The sequence below is a fragment of the Tiliqua scincoides genome, chromosome 2 (genome assembly GCF_035046505.1).
Source record: "Tiliqua scincoides isolate rTilSci1 chromosome 2, rTilSci1.hap2, whole genome shotgun sequence".
Taxonomy (NCBI): Eukaryota; Metazoa; Chordata; class Lepidosauria; order Squamata; family Scincidae; genus Tiliqua; species Tiliqua scincoides.
In genome coordinates this window covers 115057738-115076471 of record NC_089822.1, presented here as the reverse complement: position 1 = coordinate 115076471, position 18734 = coordinate 115057738, and the positions used below count along the sequence as shown (strand labels likewise).

General features: G+C 47.6%; 2 protein-coding genes across 3 annotated transcripts in view; both read right to left on the bottom strand.

Moving 5' to 3' along the window:
* The window catches only part of ARHGAP4 (Rho GTPase activating protein 4), a 74019-nt gene extending 67957 nt beyond the window's left edge, over positions 1-6062 (bottom strand). Inside the window, exon 1 of the mRNA XM_066613683.1 lies at positions 5996-6062. Coding sequence (XP_066469780.1) covers positions 5996-6062 — 67 coding nt within the window. The remainder of the gene's footprint in view (positions 1-5995) is intronic.
* Positions 6063-12205: 6143 nt separating this feature from the next.
* On the bottom strand, positions 12206-17586 carry LOC136640215 (U8 snoRNA-decapping enzyme-like). 2 transcript variants are annotated; one of them, XR_010793776.1, is made up of 4 exons: positions 16925-17586; positions 14829-15101; positions 13927-14034; positions 13164-13251 (listed from the first exon to the last, which is right to left on the bottom strand). XR_010793776.1 is itself a non-coding variant. In XM_066615170.1 (3 exons), the coding sequence occupies exons 1-3, from the start codon at positions 17063-17065 to the stop codon at positions 13066-13068; spliced, it is 600 nt and encodes a 199-aa protein (XP_066471267.1). In that variant the 5' UTR covers positions 17066-17586; the 3' UTR covers positions 12206-13065. The 2 variants fall into 2 exon arrangements, 1 of the variants encoding a protein (XP_066471267.1); XM_066615170.1 differs by lacking the exon at positions 13927-14034 and having other exon boundaries at positions 12206-13251.
* Positions 17587-18734: the final 1148 nt, after the last annotated feature.

Below are 18734 nucleotides of genomic sequence, written 5' to 3'. Positions count from 1 at the left end.
CTGGGACAGCAGCCTGTCCGGGGCCACCACCAGTGAGTCTATAATTGAACCAGGATGCAAACCTTTGTCTTTCAGGCCCCACTCCTAGTACAGTCAACATAAAAGATTATTTCCTCCACCAAGTTTAGCTTGAAGCATTTCAGCTTACTCCACTATTACAGCATGACCAGTTTTAGATGGTTTTACTACCTGCAGTTAAAAGGCTAAGGCTGCAAGCCTAACAACACTTTCCTGAGAGTTGCTGACATCCTTTAGTCTCGGAAGACTATGGTGTCACGCTCTGAATGGTGGTTCTGGAACAGAGTGTCCTCTCCAGTGCGCGAAGCCTGGGTAATGTAGGTATGGAGGATAGGCTGTTACCCATGCAGCAAATCCCCCCTCTCCACATCACTGAAATGGTCCAATGGAAAGGCAGAGGCCAATACGGTTGGTTCCAGCGGCGTCGCAGGAGTTGCCAGAACGCGACTGTGTTCAGCCATGAACTGCCTCAGGGACTCCAGCTCCGGATTTTGCCTCGAGGTTGACTCCTGAAGCCTTTTCCATAACTGGATATAGCCACAAGGCAGTGGAGGTTTGGGATCAGAGTTTTCCTTCTCTCAGATGAGCTGTCTTCCCAGGCTGAAGAGAAACTCTTACTCCTGAGAGTAAGCCCCACTGAACAAAATAGGACTTACTTCTGAGTAGACCTGGTTAGGATTGTGCCCTAAGTTGCTTCCCTACCATAGGTAGTTCTTCCTCTCCTCTCCAATTGGTGTTTTCCACCTCCTATGGTAGCGCAGGAATACTTCTAAGATGGTGCCTTGAATATGATTTTAGCACAGACTTCCCAGAGTAGTTACTCTAGAGCTACCACCTTGAACAAGACAGCACATCCTGAAGTAACCATTTATAATATTGTCCCTGACCATAAGTCCTGTAGGAATTTTGAGGTGGACGAGTTTTCTCTTCCAAAAACAAAATGGCATTCTATACAACTTGCAGCATAATCCCATGCATGTCTACTCAGACGCTAGTCCAATTGTGTCCAATGAGACTTAACATAAGAACAGCCCCACTTGATCAGGCCATAGGCCCATCTAGTCCAGCTTCCTGTATCTCAACCAACCAACCAAATGCCTCAGGGAGCACACAAGACAACAAGATACCAGCATCCCGGTGCCCTCCCTTGCATCTGGCATTCTGACATAGCCCAGTTCTAAAATCAGGAGGTTGCACATACACATCATGGCTTGTAACCCATGATGGATTTTTTCTCCAGAAATTTGTCCAATCCCTTTTTAAAGGCATCTAGGCCAGATGCCATCACCACATCCTGTGGCAAGGAGTTCCACAGACCAACTACATACTAAGTTAAAAAATATTTTCTTTTGTCTGTCCTAACTCTCCCAACACTCAGTTTTAGTGGATGTCCCCTGGTTCTGGTGTTGTGTGAGAGGGAAAAGAACATCCCTCTATCCACTATATCCTTGCATATGTCTCAATCATGTCTCCCCTCAGGCGCCTCTTTTCTAGGCTGAAGAGGCCCAAACGCTGTAGCCTTTCCTCATAAGGACGGTGCCCCAGCCCAGTAATCATTTTAGTCGCTCTCTTTTGCACTTTTTCCATTTCTACTATGTCCTTTTTGAGATGTGGCAGCCAGAACTGGACACAATACTCCAGGTGTGGGTTTACCATTGATTTGTACAATGGCATTATAATATTAGCCATTTTATTCTCAATACCTTTTCTAATGATCCCAAGCATAGAATTGGCCTTCTTAACCGCTGCTGCACATTGAGGACACTTTCATGGACTTGTCCACCACCACCCCAAGATCTCTCTCCTGATCTGTCACAGATAGCTCAGAACCCATTCACCTATATATGAAGTTCTGATATTTTTGACCCAATGTGCATTACTTTACACTTACTTACACTGAAACGCACCTGCCATTTTGCTGCCAATTCTCCCAGTTTGGAGAGATCCTTCTGGAGCTCCTCACAATCACTTCTGGTCTTCACCACTCTGAAATGTTTGGTGTCATCTGCAAACTTGGCCACCTCGCTGCTCAACTCTGTCTCCAGGTCATTTATAAACAGGTTGAAAAGCACCGGTCCCAGGACAAATACTTGGGGCATACCGCTTTTCACCTCGCTCCATTGTGAAAATTGTCCATTGACAACCACTCTCTGTTCCCTGGTCTTCACCAGTTCCCAATCCATAAGAGAACCTACGCTCTAATTTCCTGACTGTGGAGTTTTCTTGGTAGCCTTTGGTGAGCGACCGTGTCGAACGCCTTTTGAAAGTTCAGTTATATAATATTGATGGGTTATCCTGCATCCACATGCCTTTTGACCTTTTCAAAGAATTCTAAAAGGTTCGTGAGGCAAGACTTACCCTTACAAAAGCCATGCTGATTCTCCCTCCCTGAGTCTACGTGTTTTGAGACTATTTTTGATGAGGCATTCCATCTTCTTACCTGGAACAGGTGTTAGTTTGCCTGGCCTATAGTTTCCCGGGTCCCCCCCCCCCTTTTTAAAGATCAGTGTGACATTTGTTATCCTCTAATCCTCTGGCACCATGGCTGTCTTAAGGGACAAGTTGCATATTTTAGAGCCCATCCTGAGCTCGATGTGCTGGCTTACCACTGATGTGCACTATCACAAACGTACCGTAAGGCACATTTGCGAGTCCTAATGCTGGCCAGTACTGGGCTAGTGCTGGGCAGGTGCCCAGCCTCTGCCGCTCAGTGGTCGCACAGACCGCCAAGCAGGGGCGGGGGAGGCGGGAAGAGGCATTCCAGGGAAGGGGCAGGCAGGGAGAAGGTGGGGGGAGGCGTGCCAGGGGAGGGAGCGGGGAGGGAGGAGCGGGGAGGGAGGGAGGCCGGACCGGTGGAGCAACGCAATCCAGGGCCTTCGCATCAGCCTGACATGAAGGCTTTTATCTTACCACCGACCAAAAGGTCGGTGGTGAATTGAGTAGCCTCTCCCTTTACTTGGGCGAAGGAGACGAAAGCCACCTTCTCCCAAGGTGCCGCCCATGGCTGCCATGGGAGTGCAGGATGCGGTGGCAGCCGTTTTCAGTGCCACCGCAGCCATGTGCCACAGGAGTTCAAGATTGGGCTCCTAGTCAAGAGATCAACAACTTTATTCTTCAGTTCCTTAATAACTCTTGGGTGGATGCCATTAGGGCCCAGTGACTTATTGATCTTTAATTTGTCAATTAGGTCTGAAACATCTTCTCTTTTAACCTCTATCTGATTTAACTCCTTGGACAGGAAGGGCCATTTGGGCAGCAGTATCTGCCTGATGTCTTCTGCTATGAAGACAGATGCAAAGAACTCATTTAATTTCTCTGCCATCTCTAAGTCTCCTTTTATCTCCCCTTTCCTTTGCGACTTATGGTCAGAGTCTGTAATATTAGTAAAACATGTGAACCATCAAGAAGACACTTCTCTTGCTTCTTCCACAGGCAGTTTCTCTCACTCTTATTCTCTCATTACACACACTCTCGCACTTTTGAAAAACATGCTGAATAAAAACAGTCAAATATATCTGCAATCATCACATCAAGCCTGCACCCTAAGGCAGCTGCTTCTCATTTTGCTTTATGGTTAGAACTACTGTACTTCTGTTGCAAAAGGGGGGAAGAGGGGGTTTATCTATTCTATATTTATGTTGAAATATTTGTTCTCCCCTGCTCAAAGTGCCTTGCAATGAAGATTGAAGAGGTCTTGGCCACAAAATCTGCAGAATGATTTGGGGGGGATGCATAGACTGTGGGAGTGATTTCTGTTTCCAACCTTGTAAAATGAAGGTTTAGGAAAGTTTGCAGCAAGGAACTCTGGGACAGGAAATTAGGCTTAGTAGAAGATAGAGGTGGCACTACCATAAAGGGACGTCTTCATATTTGAGGTGTCATTAAGGGGGATGGAGTGGTGGGAGCTAGATGAGGTTCATGGAGCATAATCCACTGGGAAGATCTCTTAAAGTTCCACTGAGATGAATGGTAGTGTTCTTTCCTGGCTCCTGTTCATTTCAATGGAGCTTACGCAGGAGTACTTTCCTGTGTCAATTAGTGTGTTTGGCATGTTTTAAACTAGGATTTTCTGCCTTAGACACCAAAAGATTTTGAGCCAGCCCTGCTACTGCATCAAGGGGCAAGAACACCAAAAGCCAAAACAGGTGATGCCAATAGCAGCAGCATTAATATTTTGAAGAGTTAGAACCGACAAAGAAAATATTTCTTTACTCAGTGTGTGGAACTCCTTGCCACAGAACATGGCAATGGTGTCTGGCCTAGATGCCTTTAAAAGGGGAGTGGACAGATTTCTGGAGATAAACTTACAAGTTACAAGCCATGATGGGTATGTACAGTCTGAGATTAAGTGGCCAGTCATCATGAAGGCCAGCAGGTAAGAATATTACATGTCACCCATATTGGCCGTGGATGGCAGTTTTTTTGCCTACCCCAGACTGGTGAAGAAGGAGAGGTGTGTTCAGTAGGTTTTATGCATTAAAAATTGATCACTTTTGTTTAATAAAGTGGCCCAAGCTAAACTGAAGTGCAGCCTGGAGTTTTTGCTGGGGGGGGGGGGGTGCAAAGGTAAATAGAATGCCAGATGTAGGGGAGTGGTAGCAAGATGCAAGTATCTTGCATCTGATGGGCCACTGTGAGATACAGGAAACTGGACTAGATGGACCCTGGGCCTGATCCAGCAGGGCTTTTCTTATGTTCTTATGAACACCAGAAGGACAGTGGGCAAACAACAGCTATACTAAGAACATAAGGGTCCAAATCCTAATCAAATTTCCAGCACCGGCATAGCTGTGCCAATGGGGCATGTGCTGCATCCTGCAGTTGGAAGGCAGTCATGGAGGCCTCCTCAAGGTAAGGGAATGTTTGTGCCATTACCTCACAGCTGCATTGCCCTTATCTTAGGGCTGGAAAGTTGGTTAGGACTGCACCCAAGAAGACCCTGCTGGATCAGGCCCAGGGCCCATCTAGTCCAGCTTCCTGTATGTACTAATTCAATTCAAGGCATGTCCAGAAAGGTGCACTAAGAAGGGAAGTGGCAAAGTGCTGGGGCAGAGGCAGAATTGCTGGCTGATCACTCACAATCTAGACTAGAGGAAGTTCAACGACCGGAACTCAAGAAGGGATGTTGCATTGCAATCAACAGCTTTGCTGTGCAAGGGTGTCTTAACAGGGGAAGTGGAAACAAGCCCGGCACAGCAAGCAGGAGCTTGTGAAGAGCCAGGCCTCCCGGGTTCTGCTCGTGTCAGTCTGCGCGGTGCACGTTGCGCCACAACCACTCCTCTTCCAGAGTTCGAAAGAGACCCCCGATTCCCGCCCCCACCATCAGCAGCAGCCATCTCCTCTCGTCTGAAAAATCTGGGTCACATTTCTTTCTGTTTCAGAGGGGCGGGGTGGGGGGGAGACACGCGCTTCTCGTGCAGTCACACAGATGCAGCCGCAGTGCAAGCGGGGCTGATGGTTCTTGACAGGGGAGGAGACGCTGCCTGGCCAAGTAAGCCTCACGCAGAGCAGAACGGCGCGACAGACCCTCGAGCACAGGGGCGGATGGAAACCAAGGGAGGGACAGTGTCGTCGCCGCAGCCGCGGCTGCCACCACCTGCAGTCAGGCTCACGTCCTGATGGCTGCTCTTAACCCCCCCCCCGTTGGCGCAGTTGCCATCCACCAGCTGCCCGCCACCCCTTCCTCCAAACGCAAGCCCACCTCGCTCCACACAATGGCCCTCCAGCCCAGGCTCTCCGCAGCCCTTCCTCCACATGCAGCCCCCGCTCCGCTGGCCCTCCACATGCAGCCGCACCCCCTCTCCCTTCCCTGCGGCACGGACACCACCTCCCGCCTGCGCGCCCAGCGTCCCCACCGCCACCGCCAAGCTGTCTGGCGGGCAGCTCCACCACCCCCGGCCAGTCCCCCGCCGGGCACCCCGACCCACAACGCCCCCCTGCGTGCAACCCCACCTACCCACCCCTCGGCAGCTCTCACCTTTCACTTGCGTTTCGTACTCGGCCAGGCTGCCCCGCTCGCGGCGCGCTCTCCCGGGCGCGCTCATCTCGACGACCGCGGGGCACAGCAGGGCACCCCGCCGCGCCGCCCGTTTGTCCGCAAGATGCGCACGGGAGATGCGGCGCGGTGAGCCGCGCTCCTGGGCGAGGCACCGCCCCCTTCCTCTCCCCAGAGGCAGAAGCTGGGGCTGGAGCAGCAGCGTTAACCCGCTGCACTCCGGCTCTCCCTCCGCCCCGTGCCAGCCAGTGCCAGCCACAACCAGCGCCCCGTGCCAGGCGCGCTCTCCCGGGCAGGGCTGGAGCCAGGGCTTTGTGTCGCCCCGTCCAGCGTGGTGGCAACGCGCAGAGCCAGCGAGAAGACGGCGACGGAGGCGACTGTTGCACCACCAGATCACACCCTTCTCCTCCGCCTCCCCCCCCCCCCCGCACACTGTGCCTCAATTGTACTGCGCTGGAGAGTAACGAAACCTCCGCCAGCCGATTCCCTTCACACAAATGCTAATGAGAAGTTAAGCTGAGCTCCACAGGCACGTACAATACAAGTCGCTCCATGAACACTGCGGTTCCTTCCCCCACAGCAAAACGTGCAGGTGCTCCAACTGGAGAGCGAGTCAGGCTGATCAATCTGGCTCTACACCAGTGTGTTTCAAGGCAGACACATTATATACGGGCACCATCCAAGAAGGTGCACGTGCCTGGGGAAAGAGGAACACCTGTGTTTTCCACAGCAATCGGAATGTGTGGAAATGTCCTTGAGGACTGGTAGCTGAGGGCCCAATCCTGTCCAACTTTCCAGCAGCAGTGCAGCTGCAATGCAGCCTCAAGGCTCTGTGACTGCCTCCCCACCATAGGATGCAGTGCACGTCCCATTGGTATAGCTGCACTGGCACTGGAAAATTGGATAGGATTGGGCTCTGAACATGTAAACTGCCCAACTGCATTATAAATAAATAATAATAATGCGATTTATTATTATTATCATTAAATATAATATATTAAATAATATAATAAATAATGAATAATTTATTTAAAATTATTTTTTAATTTTTTTAAATAATAATAATAATAATAATAATAATATTCATACAGACATACAGAGCTTATCCACTGGTTTTCTTTATCCAGAGATCGAGTCCATCCCAAGGACCTGGGATGCCTGACTTTTATGGTATTTTGATGTATCATCACAAGATGTAAGCTGATTCCAGTAAAGCTGCTTTTTGTAGTTGGTGGGTGGTAATTTCTGTGGTACCTATGCTATTAAGGTACTCTTCAAGGTGTTTTGGAATTGCACCAAGGACACCAATCACCCACAGGGACTACTCTGGTCTTCTTCTGCCTTAACCTTTCAATTTTTATTTGTAAATCTTTGTATTTTGTTATTTTTTTCTAGTTCTTTTTCTTCTACTCGACTGTCACTACAGCACTGTTGTTGCTGTTGTTATTTATTATTATTAACAGTATTTATATACCGCTTTTCAACAAAAAGTTCACAAAGCAGTTTACAGAAAAAATCAAAAAACTAATGACCCCGTCCCAAAAGGACTCACAATCTAAAAAGATGCAACACCAGCAAACAGCCACTAGAAAAGACACTGTTGGGCTGAGGGGTTGTTGTCTTCGTACTGACAGAAGGTGGCATTACAATTATCTGTGACTGCCCAATCATACATGAAAGTCATCACTTGATGATGCAGTCATCAAATTATGTCAGGTCAGTCCTAAGATATTTGAGTTAAAAGGTTTCGCAAGACTTGAAATACCTAAATAAATATAGGTCATGTATGTACCTTTACAGACATTGGAAAGAAATCATATTATGCTGGCACATTGTTATTACCCACAAAATACTTGATGAAGGCAGCCAGACTTCATCAACAAAGATTTTATTTAGCGATTAAGCACTACACTAAATTCAGGACATAGCATGGGGGGAAAGAGGGTTCTCCTCCTCCATACATATCATGACCCCAATCCAAATTGTTTAAGCTATTGGCTATGAAGGGAAAAAATTATAAGCATATAAATGTTTAGTCTTCCTATCTGTGGCGCACAGCAGATTTTGGGACAAGAGGTAAGTCAGTGAAATAGTTTAAGGCAAAGGGTTAAAAAATAACCCTTCCCTACTACAAATTCCCCTACTGAAGAAAATATTTCATCGAGAGCTCCAAATATAAAATATAAACATAAAACTCCAGCAAAACATGTAGTTCAGCTTCAATTATCTAACCCAAACTGTTAAGTGACTAGCCTATTCCTTCCTGAAATTACCTTGGGTCTTTCAAAGGCTGGTACTGTATAAACCAGTTTTTCTCAACCACTGGTACAGGTACCACCAATGGTACTTGAGGTGGTATCTGGTGGTACTCGAAGCACCCCTGGACCCCTGCCACCTGGCAGCAAGACCAGACCATGATGTAACCAACAGCAGTAGGAGACTCAGTTCAGAAAGCAGAGCTCCAAAACATGCTTTTCCACACTCAAAAAGGCCCTTTTGTCCACCCTGAGCCTCTTACTGGTGTTTGCCATGTCATATCTGGCCTCCCAACCCAGAAGTGACTGGTGATGGTGTCATTGCCAGTTACTTCCGGTGGTACTTTGAATAGGTGAACCATGTGAAGGCGGAGGACAAACCTTGAGAAACACTGTATGTATTGTATTTTGTATTTGTACTGGCAACCTTCAGTCTCGAAAGACTATGGTATCGCGCTCTGAAAGGTGGTTCTGGCACAGCGTCTAGTGTGGCTGAAAAGGCCAATCCGGGAGTGACAATTCCTTCCACACCGGGAGCAAGTGCAGTCTGTCCCTGGTCTGTCTCCCTGGCTATGGGCTTTCCTTCTTTGCCTCAGACTGTTGGCAAAGTGTCTCTTCAAACTGGGAAAGCCCATGCTGCACAGCCTGCCTCCAAGCGGGCTGCTCAGAGGCCAGGGTTTCCCACTTGTTGAGGTCCATCCCTAAGGCCTTCAGATCCCTCTTGCAGTTGTCCTTGTGAGAAACTAGTGAGAAACACTAGTATATATACAATATACACCTCTCAGGAGTAACAATACCAGCCAAGGAGAACAATTCTGCTCTTGTTCACATGGTCATTTGTTGTGGGATGAAAAAGGTAGGTAGCCTTTCCTTTGGACTCTGCAAAATTTCAATTACCCATCTAATGCTTTGATTATTTGCCAGGGTGTGGACCCATCAGCAGGAGGCCACAATTCAGAGCGCATCACTAAATACAATATTACCATAACTTGTCCTTCAGTATTTGTAATGAAGTTTTAACATGGAATTTTTTTAAATTTGATCTGTTAATCATCTGATCTGTTAATCATTCATCATAAAGACAGATACTAATCAACTAAAATATTAAATTCTTTGGATAGGACAAACAGACATTTTTTGTCATGTTTTGCCACCAGGAGGGCTATTGTAGTGGAAAGGCAGGATAAAAATGACTTCAGTAAATGCTTCTTTTTAAAGGTGGGGTTTTTTGTAGAAACAAAAGCTGCTCCAGGAAAAAGTTTCCCATTGCTAAATTTGTAATCTCTAACCTCTGTGACTCAGAAATGTGGCCAATCACAGCTAGAATGGTCTGTAGTTAGCACAAATAAGCGGCAACTGGAGGCTCCACACTTCTCAGCCCACAGCAAGAGAGGGACTTCCCATCACAGGAAGCTGCTTTGCTTAAAATTCCACACCCAGTGCTGTCTCAGCGATGTCCCTTGCATACATGCCCACATCAAACAAGCTGAACAGGCATTCCCAGAGCCAGGATTATCCATCCTCTGCATCCAACACTGCACCTCCCAAGCTTGCCCACTAGCACACACACCCTCTCTCTCCCTCTCTAAATATATGTATCTGTGGTTCCACTTATAAATGCAAACAGGAAAACTATTCAGAGTGTACTTTCACACTCCTCAGGCAAAGAGACAGGAGTGAGAGGAGAAAGAGAAAACTGAGAACTGCAGAGCGGTGACAGAAGGCTCACAGCTCAGCAACAAATGGACATCACAGGGCTGCAAAGCTGCCTGGCAACACAAGCTTGTTCCTCAGTCTTCCATCATACTCATTCAAACACTCCTGCTAAAACCATATATAATCCAGTTAGCAGAGGCTGCATGGAGGGCCACTTGGGAGCTACAATTGTAAACACAGTGATCACACTTCCTGGAGCTTTTCATAACAAACGGGTGCCTGAAGCTCCATTAAGGGATTCTTAACAGCAACAGATTAAGGTTTATTAAGCAGGTGAAAGTGGCCTTAGTTTGCGTTCTAGTCCCTTGGGAAGGTCTGATCAGTGATGGCTTGGAGAAAAGCTTTCTCAGTAGCAGGTTGAGTTGACCTTTTGTAGCCCTGGAAGGCCTGCCTGGGAACACTTTGCCAAATTTTCACCACCATGTAAAGATCTATTCTATTGCCACAATGGTGGAAGATTGGGGCTGAGAGGCCATAGATGCATGAAGGCTAGGAACAGTTTGCTAAAATGTTCACTTCTTATATGGTTCAAAAGTTTAGGTTTTGTTTACTTTGTCAAGATTTTGAGTCTGCTTCTTACAGTGCAATCCTATGAATATTTACTCATAATTAAGTTCTACTTAATTCTACACACAGTTCTACTTAATTATAGCTACTCCCTAATAAAAGTGCTTAGGATTACAGCCCAAGTTAAGTCCCCTTTCAGTCCATTCACTTGGTGTATACAGTCCTCTAGCAACTGCAGCTCTCTACATAAGAATTCAGAAGGAAGGGAAATTGCCAACACTGGTGGTCCTTGGGAAGTCAGAGGGGGAAGGCCCTGGGGCCTACACCTGTGGGACTGGCACCGCCATGCCACTTCTGCACACCCTCCAGAACCCTTCCAAGGGCTGAGGAGGCCCTGCACAACATCCACAGGTGCTCTGCAAGCCTTCTGAGGCCTCCAGAAGGTCATTAAACAGTACTTCCAGTTTTCAGAAACATGGAAGTACTGTTTAACAGCCCTCTGGAGACCTCAGAAGGCTTTTGGAGTGCCTGTGGACTCTGTACCACAGGTAAGTCTCCTCTCCAGCGGGGCAGCCTGCTGTGGTCCTGTGCCCCAGGGTGGCGCAGGGGCCAGGCCCACAACTGTTTGCAGAAGTGAACTAGATCAGCTCCTTAGTTTTTAAACTGTTGTCTTTGCTTAGATGTGCCCATATCTTGTGACAATGTTTGCAAATATCTAAGTCTTTGAAAAGTGTTTGGAAAAGTCTTGGAAAAGAGCTACTACCCAGGATGGCATTTGGGCAGAATGCAACCTGTATTAATTTTTAAAAGTTTCTTTTATAGTAACAAAAATAGCTTAGAAAAATGTATGTGCAATGTTTGATTAAAAACACAGATACAATAAAGTTGGGAACAGGTGGATGGACAAGAAGGATTTCTAGAGGTCAAGGTCTGGGGCTCAATTGCCCTTTTGTATCTGTCTCTTCCCATGATGAACAGAAACAGAATACATTACAACAAGTCATGAGATCAATAACAATTAAATGGTGCTGAATTTACCATTGATTGGTACAGTTTATATATGGCACCCACCATGACTTTAGGGGAACTGTGCCTCATTTCCAACATCTGATGAAGTTAACCACAAAACATTAGGCAGCCCTTATTCATCCCCATGACCTCTGTCACCCTCCTTTGCTCCTCACCAGCCTGTAGTATTCTTATGCAACCAGAACTGCAACCCCAAAAAGCTGTTTGTATACACACAGATACATTTGTCAGTATAGAACACTGGATTTCTAAGGTTCACTTACAGCAAAACTGATATTGAAACAATTTGCTGATGTACTCAAAGCCAAACCAGATGCTATACAAAGTGCAGCATGGCCTGGTGTGTTTTGCTTTTTTCAAAATATGCTATTTTGAAAAAAGCAGAACACACCAGACCATGCTGCATTTTCTGTGTAGCATCCTGTTTCATGATTAACTTAATCAGATGTTGGAAATGAGGCACAGTTGCCCTAAAGTCATGCTGGGTGCCATATATGGATGCTGCAAAATGGGGTGGAACCATGATAGGGAGGCAGGGAGGTTTACTACTTTGTCCCAACTGTATACTTGATTGCAATACTTGATTGCACCCCCGTTGGAAGTCAATGCAAACTATTTTTCTAATTAAAGCAGTAGGGGGGGAAATGACTCACAGAATCAAGAAAAAAATGAGACTGGTACAAAGTCCCCCTATCTCTCCCTTATATTTCTGATCAATTTTACACACCCTATGTATGTGTGTAAAAAAAAACAAAAAACTCTTCAAATTACTCTTACATTAGACATTCCATAACATACATAGCAGTTGAACCCTCAACAATATGTTAATTCTCACACCTTCATCAGCACATCAGAACTGAAAATAGAGGGAGGGAGATAGAAACCCCATTGCTGGTGGCTACTCGCCACTTCTGCATGAGCCAATAAAAAATATTATTGCACTGGAGACCCACAGAGTGACTCAAACCATTCTTCAGAAACTGGTAAAATATTAGAAAGGATAGCCTCAACTGCGAAATAAAGAGCTATAATCATAAGTCATTAGGAATCGGCAATGCACTATTACAAGGAGGACAAACTGAGCTTCCATGATGTACAATTATTAGAAGCTGTGTGTTTTAAATGAAGGAGGGACACCTGAAACGACAAATGCTCAGCGTATTATTTGTCAGGTCATTTTGCAGATGCAGGACCCTTTCTATTTTATGTGTATGTGCAAGTGTATGAATACAAGAGACCAAATGGCTTCCCTCTTAATTTTTACCTACTCAGATCCAAACCAGACAGAAACAGAATTTAGAACAGAAACAAATTTAGACACACATTTAGTAACACTCTCAATGATATGGATGTTTCAATTCTTGTCAACAGTCACTAAGGGGCTAGATTCAGAGGCCCCAAGCTAGTTTCATGGAGAAGAAAGGAAAAGCTACAAATCTCTCCCCCAGATTTCTTCCTGCATGTTGCAACAACTCTATTCAGAGGCCTAAAGCTGGTGGTTTTTGTCACAGAGCCATCAGGAAGAACGTAGCAGCCACAGGCAGCTCATAGTCTCTTCTGAGCCACTGCTACAGCTTTCTGAAGTTGATCCTTTGGCACAAGCTGGAGAGTGTCCAGAACATAGATCAGCTGCTCACGGGCATTACCAATGAAAGTATTGCTAAGGAAAGCTGGGAGACCACCAGTGCCATCACGCAGGGTATAGAGGGGAACACGGACAAGGCCCATCACCTGATGGAAAAGAGCAGAAATCAGGTCACAATCCCTGCAGTGCACCCTGTTCTTTAGTAAAGCAGCTCTTCCTCCTCTCCCCTCCCCATTCAGGATACCCTACGTCACGAAGCAATCAGAACTGTGTGGATTCTGTTGTAGTGCAGAATGTCGTATTTTGGCTGACAATGCAACTGAGGACAATGCAACTTAATTTTCAAGTAAATAAGAACAAGTGTCTAGTCTTTATGACTTCCACAATATGATCAGAAGCACGTGGGCAACGTCTGGTGAAATCTCAGTAGCTAGAGAGCAATATAATTATCAATGGGTGGGCTCTTGGTACACTTCTTAGATCCTTCCCTCTTCCTATAACAGCAATACCAGAATTATGCAGAATAGCAAAAAAAGGTGAGGGGGATAGTATTAAGTAGTGTGATAATTCAGCTTTTCTTCATGTCACTTAAATGGGAATATTTGAGGGTTTTAGAATATAGCTATAAAGTGATGTTTGATATGCAAGGATGCTGAACTACAAAAGAGTGTTGGAATGCTTTGATCCGAACCAGAAAGAATATGTATTCTCTGTATAGCAGTTTTATGGCTATGCAGACCTTTCAAATATGTGAAACAACAGGAAAACATGGAAGGTGTCTAGTGTTTATCTTTGAAGTAAAAGAAGAGGCACCAACTGACCTTGAGATAGAACAGATAATTAGCTGGCTGGAGAACAGCGTCCAGGTACAACCAATTTGGGTTTTTGCCAAATGCTGATGAACATGGAAGGTTTTTTTATTGGTTTCCCTGTGGGTTGACAAGAGTCAGCAGAATTGATGAGTGGTGATTGGACATGATCCCTCTTGGGATTCTGAGAGACTAGCTATAAGAACGAGCTAGGTATTCCTTAGGTGTGTTTCTATACCTGGCATCTGCTGCCTGGGGCTTTGCTTCTCAGAACATCAATATGGATCCAAACAGTAACCTTTGGTAATGTAGGCTAGATTTCAAATATAGGGTAGGATAAGTTAGCTAGGTTCTGTTATATTCTTGCTGTGTGCATATTGTTCTGTCTCTGAGTGTAGTCCTTAAACAGCACATCCTGCTTTGTAGGATGAGTGACAACCACCTGATGTATCTGTCTTAGCTTAACTTACAATAAATCTTTTATCCTTACCTGTGCGTGTGTGTCCGTCCATCTGTCCAGTGGGGAAAGGGGAATTGTTCATGGGAACCTGGGAGAGCATAAGTCTCACAGGACCTCTTAAAAGAATGTGCTTGTGGTTGGCGAGCAGACAGTGGGTTCTCTGGTAACTTGAGGCAGGGGTTTCCAAACACCAGCCCGGGGGCCATTTGCAGCCCTTGGGGACCCGACACAGTGTCAGAAAGATGATTTGGCCCTCTTGCCAAAATGGTTGGACAACCCTGACTTAAGGTATTGGAGTGGTGGCTCACTTGTCCTTAATGGGAACACCGTCACACTTGGCAAAAAAATTGGATTACCTTGGGGCAGAATGTCAAATTATTCAAAGCAGAGTACACAGTCCTATGCAACACTTTTTCTGCATGCCAACCTCCACCCATCCCCATCCTATCCACACCTCCAGTCCATGGTCTTTTGCCTGTGTGGCCCTGTCCTCTATGGCCTGAAGCTCCTCCAGCCTGAGTTGCTTGACATAGAAGTGTTCCACCACTCGCTGCGGTCTCTCAGAGGCATGGCAGCTCAAGCAGTCATTCTCAGTCACAAGAAGGGATGCAACACCAGGGCCTAGCTCTTCAAGCAGTTCCCTGTTCAGACCTTCCTCCAGGGAAGTATCCCGTGGGTCCACGAAACCACCATGAAAGCCTAGGCGCCCATCAAACCGCATCTGCATCTGCAGCAAAAGACAACAGAGTCAACCTGCTCTTTCCTTCCACACACCCCCCTTCCAGCCCAGGAGAGAACTGCATTAAGAGGTCTGTATTACATGTTCCTATATAGACAGCCTGCAATGCTTCAAATTAGCCTACCAAACCTTCCTTCTCATCACCTTCTCCCTTGGGTAGTTGATAACACTCTAGTCCTGGCCAGTACAATAGCATGCATGCAAGAAGCACAGTGGCTGAACCTGGTGGGCCAAGTGTCCCAAGCATCTTTGTCACTGTGATCAAGATGGACAGGAGACTTTCATTATTATTGTCTTGTACGTCACCTGAAAACTGAAGTTCTACTACTGTGATCCCTTTCCATCATTCTTAATCCCGTGTAATAACATTCTCAATCCTAGTTAAGTCCTTGCTGCTCAATTTCCTTTGCCATCTCTCAACTTTGGAGTGTTGAAGCTCTCTGAATAAGGGTGCAATCCTAACCAACTTTCCAGCACTGACACAGTGGTGCCAGTAGGGCATGTGCTGCATCCTGCAGTTGGGAGGCAGTCACAGAGGCCTATTCAAAGGCAATGTTTGTTTCCTTACCTGGGGTTGCATTGCCCTTGCTGCTGGAAAGTTGGTTAGGATTCAGTCCTAAGTCACTCACTCACTCTTACTTTCACAGTCATTAAGTTAATGTTCCCAACCCCCACGAACATACAGTTAATTAATGTTTTCGCAGTTTACATGCCAACAAATCAAATGGAAAGGAGAAAAGAGTCAGAAAAGAGTCCAAAAATAAGAGGGAGGGGATGAAAGAAAAGAAAGGGGCCCAAGATAATCCTCCAACAGCACTGCAAACTTCTGCTTGTCAGTCAGTTGAGAGAGAAGTACCAAGGTCAATGTGTACTAACTTATCCCTGTGGGAGGCTGCTTCTGCATGGGGCTCTCTGAAGCCTGGCTAGCATTGGTCCCACACACTGTGGGGATAATACTATCTAACAGGATGGTTGTAAAAATTACAAGAGGGTAATGTATGTGAAGTGGCTTTGAGCCATAATACTACATCAATGCCAGCTACTGTATTCACACTTCTGGGTAATGATCCCTTGTGCACCTTCAGATTCCACCTTCCTGGCAACACAGGCCACAAAAGGGACCTTGAATAGTCCAGCCCCATCTGGATTCTTCTCAACAGTTCCCATCAGAACAGCCCCACGTGCACTTCGGACAGACACTTCCTCCTCATTCAAATCCGTTAATGATTCCGCCACAGGAGGTTGCAAGCCAGAGGATGAGGCTGCAATCCCAACCACACTTTCCTGAGAGCAAGCCCCACTGAACCAAACAGGACTTACTTCTGAGTAGACCTGGTTAGGAGTGTGCCCTAAATTCCTGAAACGGGAAGCATTCCTCTGATACGGACATCTTTGCCCCCCAATTCAGGCCTCACGGAGGCGGCGAGCACGGGGCTGGGACTGGACCCACAGGCTGCGGGCGAGGGTCCCGGAGAGAGCGCGCGCCTCTATACCAGGAAACCCCTTCCGTGCAGAAAGCGGGCACAAGGGGACGGAGGCTTCGCCCTGACCTGCCGCAGTCCTTGTCTACGCAGTGAGGCGGGGGCGTTGTGGAGTGAGCCCTAAGCAGGCCATGCGCCACACGGCAGCGCAGCGCAGCCGGGGCCCGTCCTCCCCTACTTTCCAGCACCGGCTCAGCCACCACGCAGCCTGCGCTCAGGGAACACGCACGCCCTGCCCTCGAGGAGGCCTCCACGCCCACTGGCCCGGCTGCACCGGCACTGGAGGACGCAGCCCGCGGGCGGGGGTCGCCTTCTCCTCCCGTTGCTCACCAGCACTGCGAAGCGCAAGGGGATCTTCCCGAAGAGGCGCCCCGGGCAGGGCGCGTACAGGAGGGCGTGGCAGGCATGTTTCCACTCCGGCGGCCTGAGACGCAGCGCCTCGGCCCTGCTCAGAGCCGCAGCTTCCCCCATCGGCCGCGTGCCCACGAAGCCGCCGCCGCCTCCGACCCTCGAGTCCACGCCGACTCGTCCTGGGCTGGCTTGGGCGAGGGGTGGAGAGACGCCAAGGCCCTCCGTACCAATCGGCGTGCAGGGGGTCACCCGTGCAGCCAATCGCAGGCTGGGAAATGAAGTCGCGGAAGGCCGGCTGCGCGCTGCGCTCTGCTCGGGCGCGGGAGACTTGAGTGTTGGTGGTTCTTGCGGGGTCCTCGCGCTCCAGCCACGGAGTGCGCGTCGCAGAAGCGAGAGCGAGCGCCGGATGGCCCCGACACTGGCCTTCCCTTCTCTTGCGAGGCGCTTCGCCCGCCGCCCCTTGCAGTTCGCAGTTGCTGGAGGCGTCGCAGTTGGGCGCGCTCCAGGGGCAGCAAAGGGGCGCAGCCTCGGCTGGAGCGCTTCCTGAAACCCTTTGCAAGGCAGGCGAGCTCCGCTGCACGCAGAACATCCCCAAGCGAGCTAGTCCGAAGGCCTCGTTCTGCTTTGAAGCGCAGTGAGGGCACTGCAGACCGCGCTCCAGCTTTGCACTGTGCCACTTCGGGAAGCTGCTGGGATTGGTCGCGACTGAATCCTCCCCGCACAAAAAAGGCCAGCGCCAGGAATCGAGGCTGTGCTCCGCCTTCTTACCGATGTGCTTCTTTACTGCACGCAGTGAGGATTTTTGTAACGTGCCACAATCTCATTCTCTGGCCTAAAGTGGCACAGCCCAGAATGATTCTACCGCTGCCACCCATCCCTTCATTCTATAGAAAGAGTAGCTTGCTTAGGGCCCAGTCCTATCTTACTTGCCAGCCCTGGTATAGCCGTGCCAATGGGGTTTGTGCTTCATCCAGCGGTGGGAGGGTAGTTATGGAGTCCTCCACAAGGTCAGGGAACATTTGTTCCCTTACCTAGAGGCTGCACTGCAGCTGCACCAGGGCTGGAAAGTTGGATAGGATTGGGCCCCCACTTTTCCTTGCTAGACTACAAGTTGCCAGTAGAACGTATTTGCGAGTAAGCCTGTGCGGCTGCCTAACATTGAGGGGCTTATTTACTTAGTCACAATATAACTATGACTCTCTTTCCATTGTATTAGTTTTTATTAAACTTAGATCAAAAGTTTAATTGTGCCTTCATATCTGTGGTGCCTTTGAACAAAAGTTAGCAGCAATAGCAACAATAGTTGGTTCTTAAATTATATTAATTATTAATTAATAATATTTAAAATGTGTACAGCTTTGTCAAAAAGGTCTCACAGATTAAAGTCTCTGGTAGAGACTAGTATTTTTAACCCCATATTGCCGAGCTTAAGAGCTGGGGTTTAGCCAGTTTATCCTCCTACATTTCAGTGTCAGGGATATTTGTACAATCAAATTAACACTACACCAGTTTCTTCCCTTCCTTGAAATTGTGGGGAGGACCCTTTACCTGAACAGAATCCCTCCTCCCCTTTTCCTGTGTAACGGCACTAGCTATGATGTTAGCCTATTATGTTCATTTGCAGGAACAGCTCAGCTGAGAAGTGGATTGAAAGCACCAGTGTGACTGAAACCTGTCCCTAGTTGAAAAAAAGTGCCAGGAGGTAAACAGCACACTGTTGAGTTTGGCATCTCCCTTGTTATTGGCCAAGTTCCTGCACCTCACTTTGGCAGAAGGAAGACACAGGAGG